The following is a 15828-nucleotide window of genomic DNA, read 5'->3' on the forward strand; positions in this document are numbered from 1 at the left end:
AACCAAATTATGAAGGATTATTTTTGAAGATGCCCTAGATATAAGTAGTTGCATTAGGCCTTTATAAACTAATTAGTAGGCCGGAGTGAATACATAAGTTTGTTTGATACGAAGAGACGAATTGATACAGGAGAAATTTTTTTAAAAATTATTTATTTGAAAGGATGGATAAGTGTTGACATGAAATTTGAAATAAATTAAAACAATTTAACTCTTAATTAATTGAGAAAGTAAACAAAAAATAGAGAGAGAAAAAAAAAGAAAACATGGCAATTAAGTTATTTACCGTAAAGAAAGCCAGTGTTTTTTTGTGACAAATGAAAAACGAAAAAAAAAAGAAAGAAGGGGAATGAAATTCTGCTATTTGTTATTTGTCCCCCTTTCACAGGAAATGGTTGATGTATTTTTTTTTATTGGATTTGGATCCTGTCCTAAAATAAAATTAATCTTAAAAAGACAAAATGAAGTGTTTAATTATATCTTTAATTTTTCAGATGCACTTAGCATTTAATATTATTTTAATTATGAAACAAACTGTAATTTAGCAATTTGCTTCTTAATTAATTCAGGGCAAAAAGTGAATTTAAAGTTGTATATTTTAACAAAAACTAATTATTTAATTTATTTATTTATGTCTTTTCGTTTAGTTATTTTAAAAATTCATCTATTCAAATATCAATATTTATGATTGCAACAACATTTATATTTTTGTCAAAAGTTAGAGAGTATTCCTTTATTTTAAAATCATCAAACAACGTTCTACTTTGATTTTTTTTATTAAAGAGCTTTTTATTTTAGAATTCAATTATGTACAATTATTCCAATATTCTTCACCTTTAAATCTTAATTTTTAAATCATCAAATACATTATACAGTTACAAAATTAAGCATTTCCATATATTATAACAGTTATAAAATCGTAATTATTGCACATATTATAGCAGCTACATTTTTGTAACTACTACAACGTGAATGTTAAATGAGCACATGTTAAAAATATTTATATTGTAATTATTATAATGTATATTTAACTTATTCAAAAATATTCATATTATAATAGTTATAATTTCGTAATTGCTATAAATAAATATTAGATGAGTATGTTAAATCTACATTAAAATAGTTATGATTTCGTAACTATTATCATGTGAATAGTAGATGAACAAAATTGAATCCATGTTGTAGCAACTACAAAATCATAATTACTAGAATATATATTTTAAATATATTAAGTATATATTGTACTAACTACGAAATCGTACTTATTATAACGTAATTTATTTTTTAACATATTAAATATGTATTATAGCAGTTACAGTTTCGTAGATGTTATAATACGTTTGATCGATTAAGAAATTAGACGGAAAATAATAATAATATTTAATAGTACACAAAAGTATTAAAAAAATATTTAGATGATTGTACATCATTGAATAGTAAACTTAAATGTTTTTTTGCCCTATAGCTTTTCTGTATATTTATTCTAAAATATTTTCACACTATATCAATAAGATAATTCCCATAAATTGGTACTTAAAAACAGCACACGAGAAGAAATATCATCAAATTATGAATTCAATTTAACAATAGATTATCTTAAAAGTAAGTAATATCACCTAAATATAACTCATTTGCAAAATTATTAACTACCTAATGTCACTGTCATTTCATTTCTCTGCCCAATCTTTCGAGTTATAGGTGTTTATATCATTGGAATAAACGAAAGGTGAAATTTCAATAAAAGAAATGTCCAAAATTAAAGAAATGACCTTTAAAAGTATGACTTAACCTTTAATTCTCTTAAATTGGTAGCAGCTAGAACTATACATAAGCCAAGATAAATATAAATAAGATAATTAAGTTACGTTTAAAATCGATTAAGCTGGAATTATTTATTCAAGTTTATTTATTTATTTTGAGTCGGAGCTTCATTTTTTAATTTATTTAGAGGTCATTAAATTCAAGATTATTATAAAATTCTTTATTTATTTTTAAATTCGATAAAAAATTTATTGACGAAGAAGATAAGTTAACCAGCTTTATTTATATTTATTATTTATGAATAAAAACCTTAGTGAGTTAATTTAGTTTAATAATTTATTTATGATTTTTATTAGTTAACCTTATACACAATTTTTATTAGCCATAACTGCCCAATTAATATAGTGGAAGAAAGAATTATAATTAATGTAAAAATATTATTTTCAAAAATAAATATGATTAATAACACAATTATTTTATGCTTCTTTAATATTAACAAAATCGATATATATATATATATAGTACCAGATATTCAGTTATTAAAATTGATTAATCCTGTGACTTCATAAAAATTTATATTCGAAAATGCTCATAATTGACGGCCCATCAATCCAACTTTCATAGGCCCAACAAAATCGATATTTTGATTCATCAAGAACCTTTGTTGCCAAATCTCAATTATCACATGTATTATTTTTGCAACTGTACTGGAATATTTTACCCTAATTCTTAACGACGAACAGGGAAACGGCTGAAGACAAAGAAGACCGAGAGAAGAGAAATGCCTACGTTTTATTCCTGCAGCGTTGTTCGTCCCAGAAGCAGGGAAGAAGAAGATACCAGTCATGGTTGAAGGAAGAGGAAGAGGAAGAGGAAGAGGAAGAGGCGAGAAGAGAGCTCACGGCCTCGACCGTCCTTGTTCTAATTCCCCTCGTTTGTTCCCCCAAAACGGCGTCGCTGCCTCCTCCGCAATCTCCTGCTCCCTCCGTCCCCCGAACAAGACTCAGCAAGCTCCGGACTTCTTTTTCTGCCATAGCTGTGGCCGTCGCTTCCCCTCCGACGAGGAGGGAGGAGATCGCCTCGTACATCTCCGATCCCAGTGGCGAGTCCTCCTCCTTTGCGGTGTCTGTCTCGCCAGCGTCAAATCTGCTGCCGTCTGCTCCTACTGCTTCTCCCCCGTCGCCGAGGCTGAACGCTGCCTTTCCTGCCCCCGCTGTTCCTGCAAAGTTCATCGCCGATGCGGCGATCTTGAGCACCGATCCGTCGATCCTTGGCGCCTCAAGCCAGGATCGTTCACCTGCATCGATTGCTGCGCGATTCCTAAACGTTTCGGAAGGAGCTTTGTCCTGGAGAGCAGGATCTGTCAGGGGACGGTGGCGACGGAATCAAGCTTTGTGGCGGAAAACGTCGCTACAACCGCTAGGTTTAGGGAGGATGGTATCGAGAAGATAGCTGCAGATAAAGGTGCCACCGAGAGGGCGAGTTATGCATCTGATGTTGTTTCCGTGACCAAGCAGGAAACTCCTGAGCGGAATACAGATGCGGCTTCGTGTACCGATGAAGAAATAGCTCTCCAGCTTCATCTGGCCATCAATGGTTCAAGGAGGTTCTCCAGGAGCTCAGGTGGTGCATCTCTAGGTCTGCAATTGTGTGCGAATCATGGTGATCGAATTGGCAGGGCTGGAAATTTAGGCGGTCAAAAATTTTGCAAAACAGTTGATAAATGCTCGGAGGATAAGTTCTCCGAGGTCGTGACAGCCACAACTGAGTTTTGTCAGGGATCAAATGACAATTCATGTTCCAAGGACAAGAAGTTGATGGATGATGATCTTATAGATGGTCAGGCTGATATTTCTTTGATAGAGGATCAAGGAAGCAGTTCTAGTAAAGTTGTTAAGATCCACGGTGAAGACCATGATATGGATTGCATTGCTTCCAATTGCGAGAGGAAGAAAGAATGTCTCTCTGTATTGTATCCATCAATTTGCCGGAGAGGTGTCCTGGAAAAAACTGAGCTGCTACAAAAGGATGATATATCAATACCAGATAAGTATCTCAAAAAGTATTCTAGGAGGAGGTTGAGATGAAAAGGTTTGGCAGATCAAAGGATAACCAGCTAGTCTTTTGGCTAGTGACTGAGCCGCTCTAATTTCTAATGTTATGCAAATTGATTTTCCTTACCCAACTCATTGGCTGTTTATCTTATTCTGCAACTTTCTTAGACATTGTTCATGAAAACAATTGTCAAAGGTAAGCTACATTGAATAATTGCTCAATTCTAGAAGCTTGCATTTGGATCTTATAAACTTGTTCCCGTCACCTATCTTCTTTACAATGATAACATTATTTTTGTGGAATATTTTGTACTCTCTAGTATTGGAGAAAGAATTGTAAAAATCATTCATGATGGAAGTAATCATCCAAAAGATAGAACATGTGAGATTCCTCCGGTGATAATTAAAATGCCATAGTAATGAAAAAAGGATCAATGTCCTTGGAATGCCATTAATTTCATGAAGTGATAGGTTTAGCATAAATTAGCTAGCACTAGAAAAAGTTGAAAATCGCTAAGTACTTAGGATGCATCATTGAGCTTGTAAAATATAAGACCATTTGATCATCAACTATCATGCATTCATGCTTTGGATTCTTTGATATGCATGTTGACTAATGGTAAGTACAAACATGTCTGACCTACTCAAATATTGACTCTAATCAGCTGGTTTTTGGTAAGTGTACAATGACCGTCTAGATCGCACAAATTTATGGCATACAAAAGTGCATGTGGTCAAGGTGTTTTGAGAAGTGAACTACTTTATTGTTAATCTTGTTCATCTTCATGTTTGGCACTTCAACTCCCTATTGGTGTAGTCAAGGCATTTGAGACCTTTCTACTAGCCCCTGAATGGTCAATCAGATTAGACCAAAGTAGGTTGCGATTTAGAATAATGAGAGTTCGTTAGACTACAGCAGTCAAAAAGGTTTTTTTGACTACAAGTTGGTTGGCCAATCATAGTTAATGTCAGATAATAACATAGAAATCCTATTGAGATTATTAGAATGAAGGGATAGTAAGATTCTAAGGACATTGTTGTGTGTCTTCCTCTTTGTAGAGGAATCATCATCGTCATCTTTAAGTGCAAGTATTGTGTCCCTTTTTGTTGTTTCATTCACATTCATATTAAATTCTCACTCAAGTGGTTTTCTTTACTTGGGGTTGGTTTCCATGTAAATCTTTGTATTTTTGTTATCTTCATTCTTTGTGTTCATGATCTGTTTTACTGTAGTAGTATTTGAGTATGTGTAGTTTGGATAATTGGATCAATTGAGTTGGCATCAGAGTCACATAATTGCTGAAATGATGTTTCACTTCTCAACCACAACATCAAATTTGCCTTATGGTAAGATGAATTTGGATGAAGCCTTGGTTTTGATGCATAAACATAAATGAAGAAGCAAACGACCAGAATTAAGAGTGCTTGCAGATCAAATTACATCTTTTTAATCAAATTTGCTAAGATGTTGTGTATAGATGACCTTGGATGCAGCATGTTTCCTACTTGAAGAGAAATTTGCTCTCTTTAAATGTAGTAGATGCAAGAGGACTTATGTATACTGATCCAGATAGAGTTCTCTAGGTTTGTGTATTCATGAAGGAAAGAAGGAATGTTGACAAGCAATGTTTTCTAGATAGTACTATCATACTACAGTTAGTAGTTATGTTGCAATATCAACCTCGTCCTTGTCTAACACAGATGTAACCCAGTTATGGCATATGCAACTTGGTAAGGCAAGTGAAAAGTTTTCATGAACTGAATTGAGCTAAAAAGGCTTTGTTATGAACGCAACATACTAGAGTTGAAATTTTGTGTACATTGTGTGTTTTGATAGCAGAAAAATATCAATTTTAGGAAAATAAAACATCACATCAAGGAAATTTTATATTACTTAGATTATTTGAGGTTTCTCAAGTTCCATAAAATGGTGAAGCAATGTGCACGCTCATGTTGATAGATGCTATTCTTAGAAGGCATATGCATACTTCATCATATAAAAGAGTGAAGTGTTTGAGACATTCAAAATGCCAAAGGTATTGATTGAGAAGGAGACCATTCAACAACTTAGATCACTTCACGTTGATTGACATACAAGCATACGACAATGCTGGAGATACCTTAATAGAGAGAAGACATGGTTTTTTAAACTCAAGGCTATGGGAGATATTTTAGGCAGAAGCAGCAACTGCAGACTCATTATTTGGTGAATTACACCATATATGTAACCTCCAAATTGAAGACTCAGGTGGAGGTATGGTTTGGCATGCTAGCATCATATCCCAACTAAATTTTCCCTTACAGACATCCTCCGTGAGATTCCAGCTACAATTGCATTGCAAATTTGCTATTAAGAAATCATTTTTGTTTTCAGGTTTTGTACATTGGAGACTCTTATTTCAGACCGTTTGAAAGAAGAACTCTAGAAGACGATTCTTTTGCCGACTAATCCACAAAGTTCCTTGTAATGGTATTATTCGGGTTGAGGTTAGCATTTGACGAAGTAGTTGAGGCTTAAATATAAACAGAAATAAGATGCACCAAAGAAATGTCTGTGCCATTATGTATTTCTGTGTCCGCATTACTTGTATTTGACAAAATAGATAGCATCCTATAGTTTTAGTTTTTAGTTATTCATCTTTCTGGATTTCAGCAATGTATGCAGAAAAGCAAAGTTTTAAGTTCTAAATGTGCAAACAATGTTACTTGTTGACAGACATGCTATTGTTTGGATATATATGGATTAGAATTTAAAATCTTAGCAGTGTGTTCGTAAGTTTAGCAAATTGGAGCTATTTCATGGAGATTTTGATGCGAGTCGGACTGGGTTTGTGCAAGGTTCCTGTTAGTCCGTCCTCCATTACCCATCCTTTGCACTTAGAATAGATTTGTACCAACCACTGACACAGCCCGTCCATCCAAGGTAGTTTATTTGGTTTAGTTTTATTGAAGAGAAACAGTCCAAGATATAACTTGATCGGTTACTGTGTTCTGTTTTTGGTTGTCATGTTGTTGACTTGGTATATCTAATTTCATTTTGGCCTGTGTGGATTCTGCTTTTCTGTTAACTTCGTTCTCTTGCAGTTGTTGAGCAAACATTCATAAAAGTGGTGGTATCAACTACTCTTGTGTGGCAAAAGGTGAAGACGTTCACTTCAGACGCCTTTCAATATCAGTCCCACACCGATTTAAAGAGAGTAAATCACGATGATCAAATGACCTCTTCAGGTGGAAGGGATTTAATTCTCCAAAGAATTATTCTTTTAAGGATTCGATCTCTGTTCTTATATGACAATCTACTACCAATTCAGCAGGTCTGTTATATGAGCTTTGTGGAGGCGGGTATCAACTACTCTGGATGGTATGCTAAATAATAATGCCCTTCATGCTGCATCAATAATTAGCTGTGACTCCCAGATTCCTTCTCCCGTTCGATTTTTGAACTTTATTCTTTCGTTTTAACTATTAACTATACTAGGAGATGTTTCAATGACTCACGCATGCCCATCATTTGACCCTGCAGATAATAGATTTGTTCGCTGATGCAACCCAATTCAGTATGGTTCAAATTTGGTGAAGAAAGGTATGATAGAAATTGCACATTTTTCCGGTTTCTGGCTCTTCATTTGGAGTATTTTTCAAAAAACTATAGGATGTGAGTGAGACTTGTGGAAATTGATGAAGAATTTTTCATTTCAAACTAACTTGTTTTGCCAATCCTGAACCTCATCTGATGCATTTGAATTGGTCTAACTTGTCTTCCTTTTGGGAGTTCGTATATCACCCTTTTGAGAAAGCATTCTTCCCGTTCTTTATTTTTTTTTGTAATTTCCCCCCCGAAACATCATCTCATTCCGATACTCTGGATTCTATTGCCATTGTATAATATACATTAGTAAAGCGGGTAGTGAAGAGTGGTACCTTTTTTTAAAAAAGAAAACTCGTTGCTAAATCAATGTATAATCTTAATCTCCTGAAGAAAAAGGCTTGTTTTCGTAAGTAAATCTGAAGACGTCAAAGACCGAAGATTGAACTTGGAAGATTTAAAAAGTAGCCAAGCAAACATAACTCGGTACAAGCATTAACCAGTCACATTCCTTAGAAATTTAAAGGTTTCAAACACGATCCTCACTTATTCGTAACTAGCTAGATTAGATCGAACACTACTTGCTGACCCAACATCAAACAAGTGCACTAGCATTACGAAGACCAGATAGTTCTAGTACGGTGGTGGTGGTGGTGGTGAAGATTGATGGTAACGGAGCGGCGGCGGAGTACCGTGCTCAGGGATGGACTTGTATGGCGGCGGCGGCAGCGGAGTCGGTTGGTGACTCGGTGGCCGCAACGGCGGGTATCTGTTATGAGCTGGCGGAGGAGGAGGCTTGTTGTAGTTAACTGGCGGCGGCAAAGGCACTCCGTGCACCGGCTGCGGCGGCAGAGTCGGAGCAGTCGGCGGGGACTTGTGCAACGGTGGTAGAGGAGGGAGTTGTCCGTAAGGGGGCTGATGAGCGTGGCTCGGCGGCGGTGCCGGAGAGGAATGGTAGTGGGGCGGGTGGTGCCCCGCGCCAACCGGTGGGGTCGGCTTAGGCGCCTGGTGGTGATGGTAGTGGTGGTGGTGGCGGCGGTGGTGGTGCGGAGGAGGCGCGCCGGTCGTTGGAGGGGGGCGAGGGTAGAGTGGAGGTTGCGATGCATGAGCTGGCGGGGGTGGTGTTTTGCGGTAGGGGTGCTCCGGCGGGGGCACGAGGTGGCGGAGAGGAGGTGGAGAAGGCGGCTTAGCAACTGGCGTCGGCGTGTAGTAATTAGTAAGGGAGGAAGCAACGCAGTGAGCGGTGAGCAACACCATGAGCATGCTCAAAACCGCGACGGAATCAGGGAGAATGGTCGCCATCGTACTATTACCAACCAAACGCATTGGTAATTGGCTGGAGGACACGCTACCATCGCTTACATTTATATAACCAGGAAAGGAGAAAGAATATGTGAGAGTCATCAAGTCCAGCCATAGATCGCGGGGTACATGTGGAGTCATTGACTCGTGTCGGCAGGGATAGATTTTTATTTGATCGTCTGCCTTTATTTTACACAGCCACCAACTTTTGGTCAATCTTGCCCACTACCAAATTGGTGGAGTGATTAACGACATAGTTATTATTATTATTATAAAATTTTAATAATTCTCTAATCGAGACACATATCGTTATGGAACGGAGGCCGTTTATCTGGAAAGCCGACCGTAGCAAGCAAGGCGGCTCCGGTTCGGCGGTTGCGTGTATGAACCCGGCTCGGTGTCGGGCAAATCGAGGTTCCTGGACACCTGCTCCATCTCTTTCACGTTCCCCGGAGAAGACCAGCATCGTCTATGTATTTGCATGAATAGTAAATTAAATTCGTGTTTTAATTACCTTCTTTCTTTGCAGAAGAGACTAAAGCACCTTTTTAATCTTTCCAAAATGTTATCCATCGCCCAGTCATGTGACAGACACTGGCTCCCTATTGATTTGAGTCTCTGTTAGGGAATTAATTAGTGTGTAGCTCGACAATGACATTTGCCAGTGCCTCTTGACCAGCTTTGTCTTCAGCAGCTTTGGAGAGAACCTGAGAACCTTCTGTCTCGTTTACGACAGCTATTTGATCCTAACTGAACTGATTAGCTTGGAACTGAAGGTGAATTAAAAAATGGAGCAGAGGCAGAGCATTACAGTTACGACAATGAGCGAGAATTTTCTATCTAATTAACGGGGGGAAAGTTAAGGCAGAAGTAGTGTTTGTCGAGAATATCTGAATGGATATAATGTGAAGAAACGTTTTTGTTCAACAGTAACTACAATTGCATAAATAAACTTGAAAGTTGAAGGACTGAACAATAGTTTTATCTGTTGTAACTAACACATCAGTTCTATATATGATAAATATTTTGTAGCTATAACTGCAACACTGGCCCTGATGAATTTGTTGATCATATTGAAAAGTTAAGTCCTAGCTAGCTTTTGTGCATTCCGCAGTAGACATAGATTTAAGTAAAGAAAATAAATAAATATTTAACTTTATTGATTTAATATCATTCTTTATAGTGTCTTGTGTTTTCCATCAAATTAGTGATTTAAACACTGCATTCCTACTTGCTAAACAATTTATTTTAAGCCTACTACGAACATTTACATTTGACAATTTAACGGGATCAATTATTATTATTATTATTATTATTATTATTATTATTTTAAGAAAATTATAATGCTTGACCAAGTTATAATTTCCAATATCACGGGGGATAAACGTAGTTCCTCGATCAATAGTGTCTTTTTATCGCTTGTAGCTGGATTGATATGATACAAATCAAAGGTCACAATATCTAAGTATTTATATTTGATTTGGTACATAGCACATTACATTAGAGCAATATCTAAGTTTCAATATTGTTTGAATTTGTTTATTCCTAATTATGGATCAAACATTATTCAAAGGCCACACTGTACAGTGTCTAAGTACTCAAGCACATTTTCAAACTAAAATTTATATTATTTCCATAATGTACTTTGAAGGATAATTCTTACAAAGTTGTAAATAGTTGAATACATTTCAAACATGAATGCATGCATGTTTTATCATTATATATATATATATATATATATATATATATATATATATATATATATAATTTTATTTAATTTACCATCAATGGAATTAGTATTTTATTTTTATTAATCATATGGATTTAATTACATTAATATTTTGTATGAGTAATAAATTAAGATTTTTTTATTAATTGAATTGCTAAACTGGTAAATACTACAATTTTAGAACCTTCTGGAAGAGCGTCGGACGGGTAAAAAAAATAAATACAATTAAACCTTCGTTTACACAGCTGATTTATGTACATTCGAATAAAAACAATTTAATTTATACTTCGCACTTAAAAAATATTCAAAATAATAAAAATGAATAATTCCAGTAAAATCTTTATCCAACTTAATTATTTACTTTCGAAGAAGAGTCATTACAATCACAACGTTTCGTATTTCAAATTGAAATAATCAAAATAGGGAGTGATGGCTCGGGATACAAGCGGAGCCAACGAGGCGCACGTTAGACTATAATAAGACAACGCGTACCCATGCGACCTTATCGTGCGCCGCCTCCCAAACTCCCGCTAGCAATAGCAATGGCGTAGCACTCGCCACCATTCCCTCACATCTCCCTTCTCTCCATATTCCTCCTTCCTTTTTCGTCCGCCTTCGAATCCAACGGATGCCCTTCCACGCTCCTTTCCATTCGGTGCTCCGCCTGATTCCAACGGGTCCATCGTCCGCCGCCGCGTCCTCCCTCCATGGCCCCGCCCTCATCCTGCTCCGCGGCTGAAAACACGCCGTCCGACTGCTGCGTCACGGCGGCGCTTTCCCCGTCCCCACCGAGGAAGTTCCGTTCGATGGAGGAGATAATGCGGGTGGCCTTGCCCGCCACCCCCATCACCGGCGAGTACTACGTGGACCTCCGTTGCCAGGAGTGCCGGTCCGGTGACCGAGAGGAGGAAATGCTCCTGTGCGATCGCTGCGACCGCGGGTACCACCTCTACTGCCTCCGGCCGATCGTCGTTAGAGTTCCGTCCGGGCCTTGGTTCTGCCCTAGCTGCGTAGGAGAAAGATCGTTTGAAAGTATATCGACGTATCTGTTACGGATTCGAGGATGAACGGAATGAGGATATTGATTCGTTTTCTATTTTTCGATGTCAGGGTTTCCGATGATGCAGACAAAGATTATTGATTTCTTTAGGATTCAAATGGCGACGGACGAGAAAGGTTGCCCCTCCCCAGGTGATTATCTTATTTATCAAGCTGATTGTTTCATTCTCAATGAGGACGTGTCACTGTTATTTTTCTTATCTATTGTTTTCACCGTGTAATCATGAGAATGATTGTATGATAAACTTCCTTGTGTGCGCCTTCCTCTATCTATCTATATTTAATTTCCGTGGATGTTTGCACTTAATTTATTGGAGTTCCGGTGGAGTGGCTCTTAATTTATGGACGTCAGAGAGTCCCTGCAATGATGGTTTACCAGGATAGTATAGCGTCAACGCAAACAAATTGAGAATCAATACCTAAATCAATTTAAGTTTTAAAGGCATTGGAGAAATATTGATTGTATTTCCTCGATTTCTATTAGATGCTGTTGGAAGTAGCATAAAAGTATATTAATACATCTATAATGATAGTTACAATGTAATTGATGATTGTATCTGATTATCTGCAACTCAAAATATATTATTGTCAGTTCCCATATAGTGCTAGTCATGCTAAAGGGTCAATATTGTTAATAATCCCCTTCAAACTCATTGTTGGAGAGCATAGACTGTCCATGGGTGGATGTTGGCACAATGGAGGTAGAGGTGTGTTGTATTAATATATGTTAATGGGACAGCAATATGGTTGTTTGCTAGCAACATCATGTACAGATGAGGAGAGTTGTGACTGACAACTATGATGGCTGCAAATTGTAGTGGTGTGCCGGTAAGAAATGCTTAATAAAGAAGGTCATGTTGACTAGTAGCACAATAAATATCATGCTTCCCTTTATTGATAATTTTCTGATTGTTCAAGTTGATGCCAATTTCAACTAGATGCATTTATGCTGGAGTTGCTCTGGATTTGCTGCGGTGGAATTTGCTAAAGACGTTTCACAATGTGATGGATGAGCTATGTAGAAAGAGTGTCTGCTAGTTGTGTGGAGTCAGTGGTAATGATTGTATTGTTGGAATGTCATTGGCATGCTCAATGAGCTACTTGTATTGTATTTAAGGACAAGGAGTAGTGGTGGCCACAACTGAGAAGTGCATATACCAAATGGATGGTTAGGGATATCAAGATTGCTCGTTGGGAAATGCATAATAAAGAGGTGCTAGATGGGATAAAGAGTAAAATAAATTGTAAGAGAGAAATGGATTTTGGGAAGAGGAAACATAGATTTGAAGTTTCACTGCCTGATTAGAGGGGACAGGTAACATGAAGATTCATATGAAACTGTAACAAAGTAATTACTTATGGAGTGTAACGAACTAATTAGTTACAAGAAAGGGAAACATAGGCGATTGTAGTAAATATGAGGCCATTAAGGCAACATGGACTAGTTGAGACAATATTGTAGCCAAAGATTCAGAAAGAGGAAGGTAAGTGGGTATCTTTGTGACCTAGATGGTTAAGAGGTAAATTTGGGATTGACTATTGCATTGGAAGATAATGGTTTCCTTTGCTGTTGAATAGGTTACAGCAAACGAGGGGCAAGATTGGTAAGTGCTAAGGAAGGAGATGCCACAACTTTCTATTAGAGTGGTGATTATGAGCACTTCACGGGGATGAGTAATAGTTGTGTGTGACATTGAGTCAATCACAATCAATTTTAGGGTTTAGATATAGTTGAGGTGGGTGGGAGAATGATTGGCATGGGTCAGAGGAGTACGTGGATGGAGTGTTACCAAAGGGATTACAAAGGAGCCACAATAGCTCTAGCTCTGTTGTGTGTGCCAAACATCATAGAGACATTTTGCAAAGGCATGCGAATAGTTACATAGTGGAGACAAACTAATAGAGAAGTATAAGCAAAAGTAGAAGAGAACTAAAAGTAGAGGAGTCATTGTTCATTTTAATATGCTATTTATGTTGATGTAAGGTGATTGATTCTTGGATGAATTCCAAAAATTATGCAAGTAAGAAGGTGAACATAGGGCCAAGGTGAGCTAGTAATATATGATGATAATGATTAAACACAGCTTTTATTGATGGTGATTTTGTAGGACAAGAATTAGATTAACGAAGGGGAGGCGGTGTATTATCCATATTGTGGTAAAAAGAAGAGCATATGAGTAACGTTGACTTTGGTTCCATGTAAAAAGTTAAAATGAATTGGAGATGTATTAATTCTATTTCCTTAACTTGGTATTAAATATTTTGTTTGAAGTTAGTGCAAAGATATGTGAATACTTGGGATGAACTCAAGTCAAATCAGGTTGGTTTTCTACCAAAATTTTCGGAACCAAGTTTTTCAAGTCAAGAAAAACTGCTATAATTCAATGGGAACACATTCTTCCATGAAAATAGGGTGGCTATAGGGTGCTTGTTCAAATATAGTGTTACTGGTTGTGGTGAACTACTAATATTTGTAATAGCTAACTGCTGTGTATGAATATTAAATTACGTGTATTTGATCTTAGACAAACTGCATTTGTTATTGAATATGCTTAGGTTAGTGTTTAGATTCTATCTATACCCATTCCTACGTTTACAATAGAAAAAAATACAGATTGGTAGAATTATGTAAGTCAAATGTATCAGTGCACATATAAAACTTGTTTTTACATGTTGACAAGTCATGAAAACTAGAAATGGAAATCTAGGGGTGTAAGGATGATATTGGGACCACATCTTGAACAAGGGTCTGTGTACAATTCGCATTGGTGCAAGTGTGAAGTGAGGACTAAACTTAGCATAGTGTATCTTTTCTCTGTTAAATATGGGATTAGTCTCTAATGGACAAAATTTCACCTCAATGAGAGATAACAGGGAATCCAAAGATATACTCTTTCCCATCTACTCATTCTGAGATAACTGGGAATCCAAAGAGATACTCTTTCCCATCTACTCATGCACGCCAAAGCATCCTATGTCATGATATCTTTCTTCATAAAATATTTGAAAGATCTGAGTGTGAGTCATCTTTAGCAAGAGAACCTAGAGAATTCACTTGTTAAGACTCTTCAGTCTGTTAAAATCCCAGCATTAGATGTTAGATATATGAGCACATTCAAGCAATTTAAACTTTAGGATGAGATACTTGACTTATTTTGCTGACAGCTGATAAGGGATATGATTCTATCTTTGTATTTTAAGTAATTGTCCTTATTGCTATCTCAGCTATATCAAGTGTTTGCAAAGTATACTTGCTTGAGTTCGTAAATTCCTGTTCAGTAGCGATCAAGCTTGAACCTGTGTATCAAAAATTTGTTGCGTCTTTTATATCGTCTACCACAATGATGTTGTGAAACTGATCTTTTGAAGATAGGAAGAAGCGCAAGAGACGTTCCATAGTAATGTCCAAGAAGAGAAGAAGATTATTACCATTTAATCCTACAGAAGATCATGCTCGGCAACTTCAACAAATGGGTTCTCTTGCCACTGCATTAACAGCAATGAACATGGAATTCAGCAATGACTTGAATTATTTACCTACAATGGCTGATAGATCTTGCAACCAAGCAAATTTAGAAATTGGTGGCATGCAGGTATGAAACCCTTTTCCTCTTGCCGAAAAAAGGTCTTTTGCCCTAGATATATTTCAGACAGTATTTATTCTTTTAAAGATCCTTCCAAGGAGAGATAAAGAGGCACTGGAGCTTTGCAAAGCAATGTATAAAAGAGGGGAATGCCCTCCTCTCTTGGTAGTTTTTGATCCAATTGAAGGGTAATTTTCTTGATAAAATGGCACAATCTTAGTTTCAGTTTAATCGCTGTCCGAAAGTTGGAAACTGAAATAAAATAGTTCTGATTAATGCAGGTTTACTGTTCAGGCTGATGGCTTTATAAAGGACATGACACTTATAGCTGAGTATACAGGTGATGTGGACTATTTGAAAAACCGGGAACACGATGACTGCGATAGTATCATGACCCTTCTTCTAGCTAGAGACCCTTCACATAGTTTAGTGATCTGTCCTGATAACCGCGGAAATATTTCTCGTTTCATTAGTGGTATTAACAACCACTCTCGGTGAGTTCACGCCTTTGTTCCATTTTGCCTTTCGAGTCCAATCCTCATTACTACTTTTCAGATCCTAGATTGGCATCTACAACATTTGATTTTCTGCAGGGATGGCCGGAAGAAACAGAACGTTAAGTGTGCAAGGTATAACGTAGACGGTGAGTGCAGGGTCTTGCTAGTTACTTGTCGTGATATATATCGTGGAGAACGGCTATATTATGATTACAATGGATACGAGAAAGAGTACCCTACTCACAATTTTGTTTAA

At 36.9% G+C, this 15828-nt stretch overlaps 1 protein-coding gene and 1 pseudogene across 1 annotated transcript; both read left to right on the forward strand.

The window, feature by feature from the left end:
- Positions 1 to 2503: 2503 nt before the first annotated feature.
- LOC141834382 (uncharacterized) lies at positions 2504 to 6928 on the forward strand (annotated as a pseudogene).
- A 4193-nt stretch (positions 6929 to 11121) lies between these two features.
- On the forward strand, positions 11122 to 15828 carry LOC141835385 (histone-lysine N-methyltransferase ATXR6-like). Its single transcript, XM_074722838.1, has 6 exons — positions 11122 to 11464; positions 11543 to 11623; positions 14861 to 15084; positions 15163 to 15263; positions 15357 to 15569; positions 15669 to 15828. Exons 1-6 carry the CDS (start codon positions 11140 to 11142, stop codon positions 15826 to 15828), a joined length of 1104 nt encoding a protein of 367 aa, XP_074578939.1. The 5' UTR covers positions 11122 to 11139.

Source organism: Curcuma longa, chromosome 9 (genome assembly GCF_044706935.1).
Source record: "Curcuma longa cultivar G26 ecotype Majalengka, Jawa Barat chromosome 9, ITB_CL_G26_1.1, whole genome shotgun sequence".
In the NCBI taxonomy this organism is placed as follows: domain Eukaryota; kingdom Viridiplantae; phylum Streptophyta; class Magnoliopsida; order Zingiberales; family Zingiberaceae; genus Curcuma; species Curcuma longa.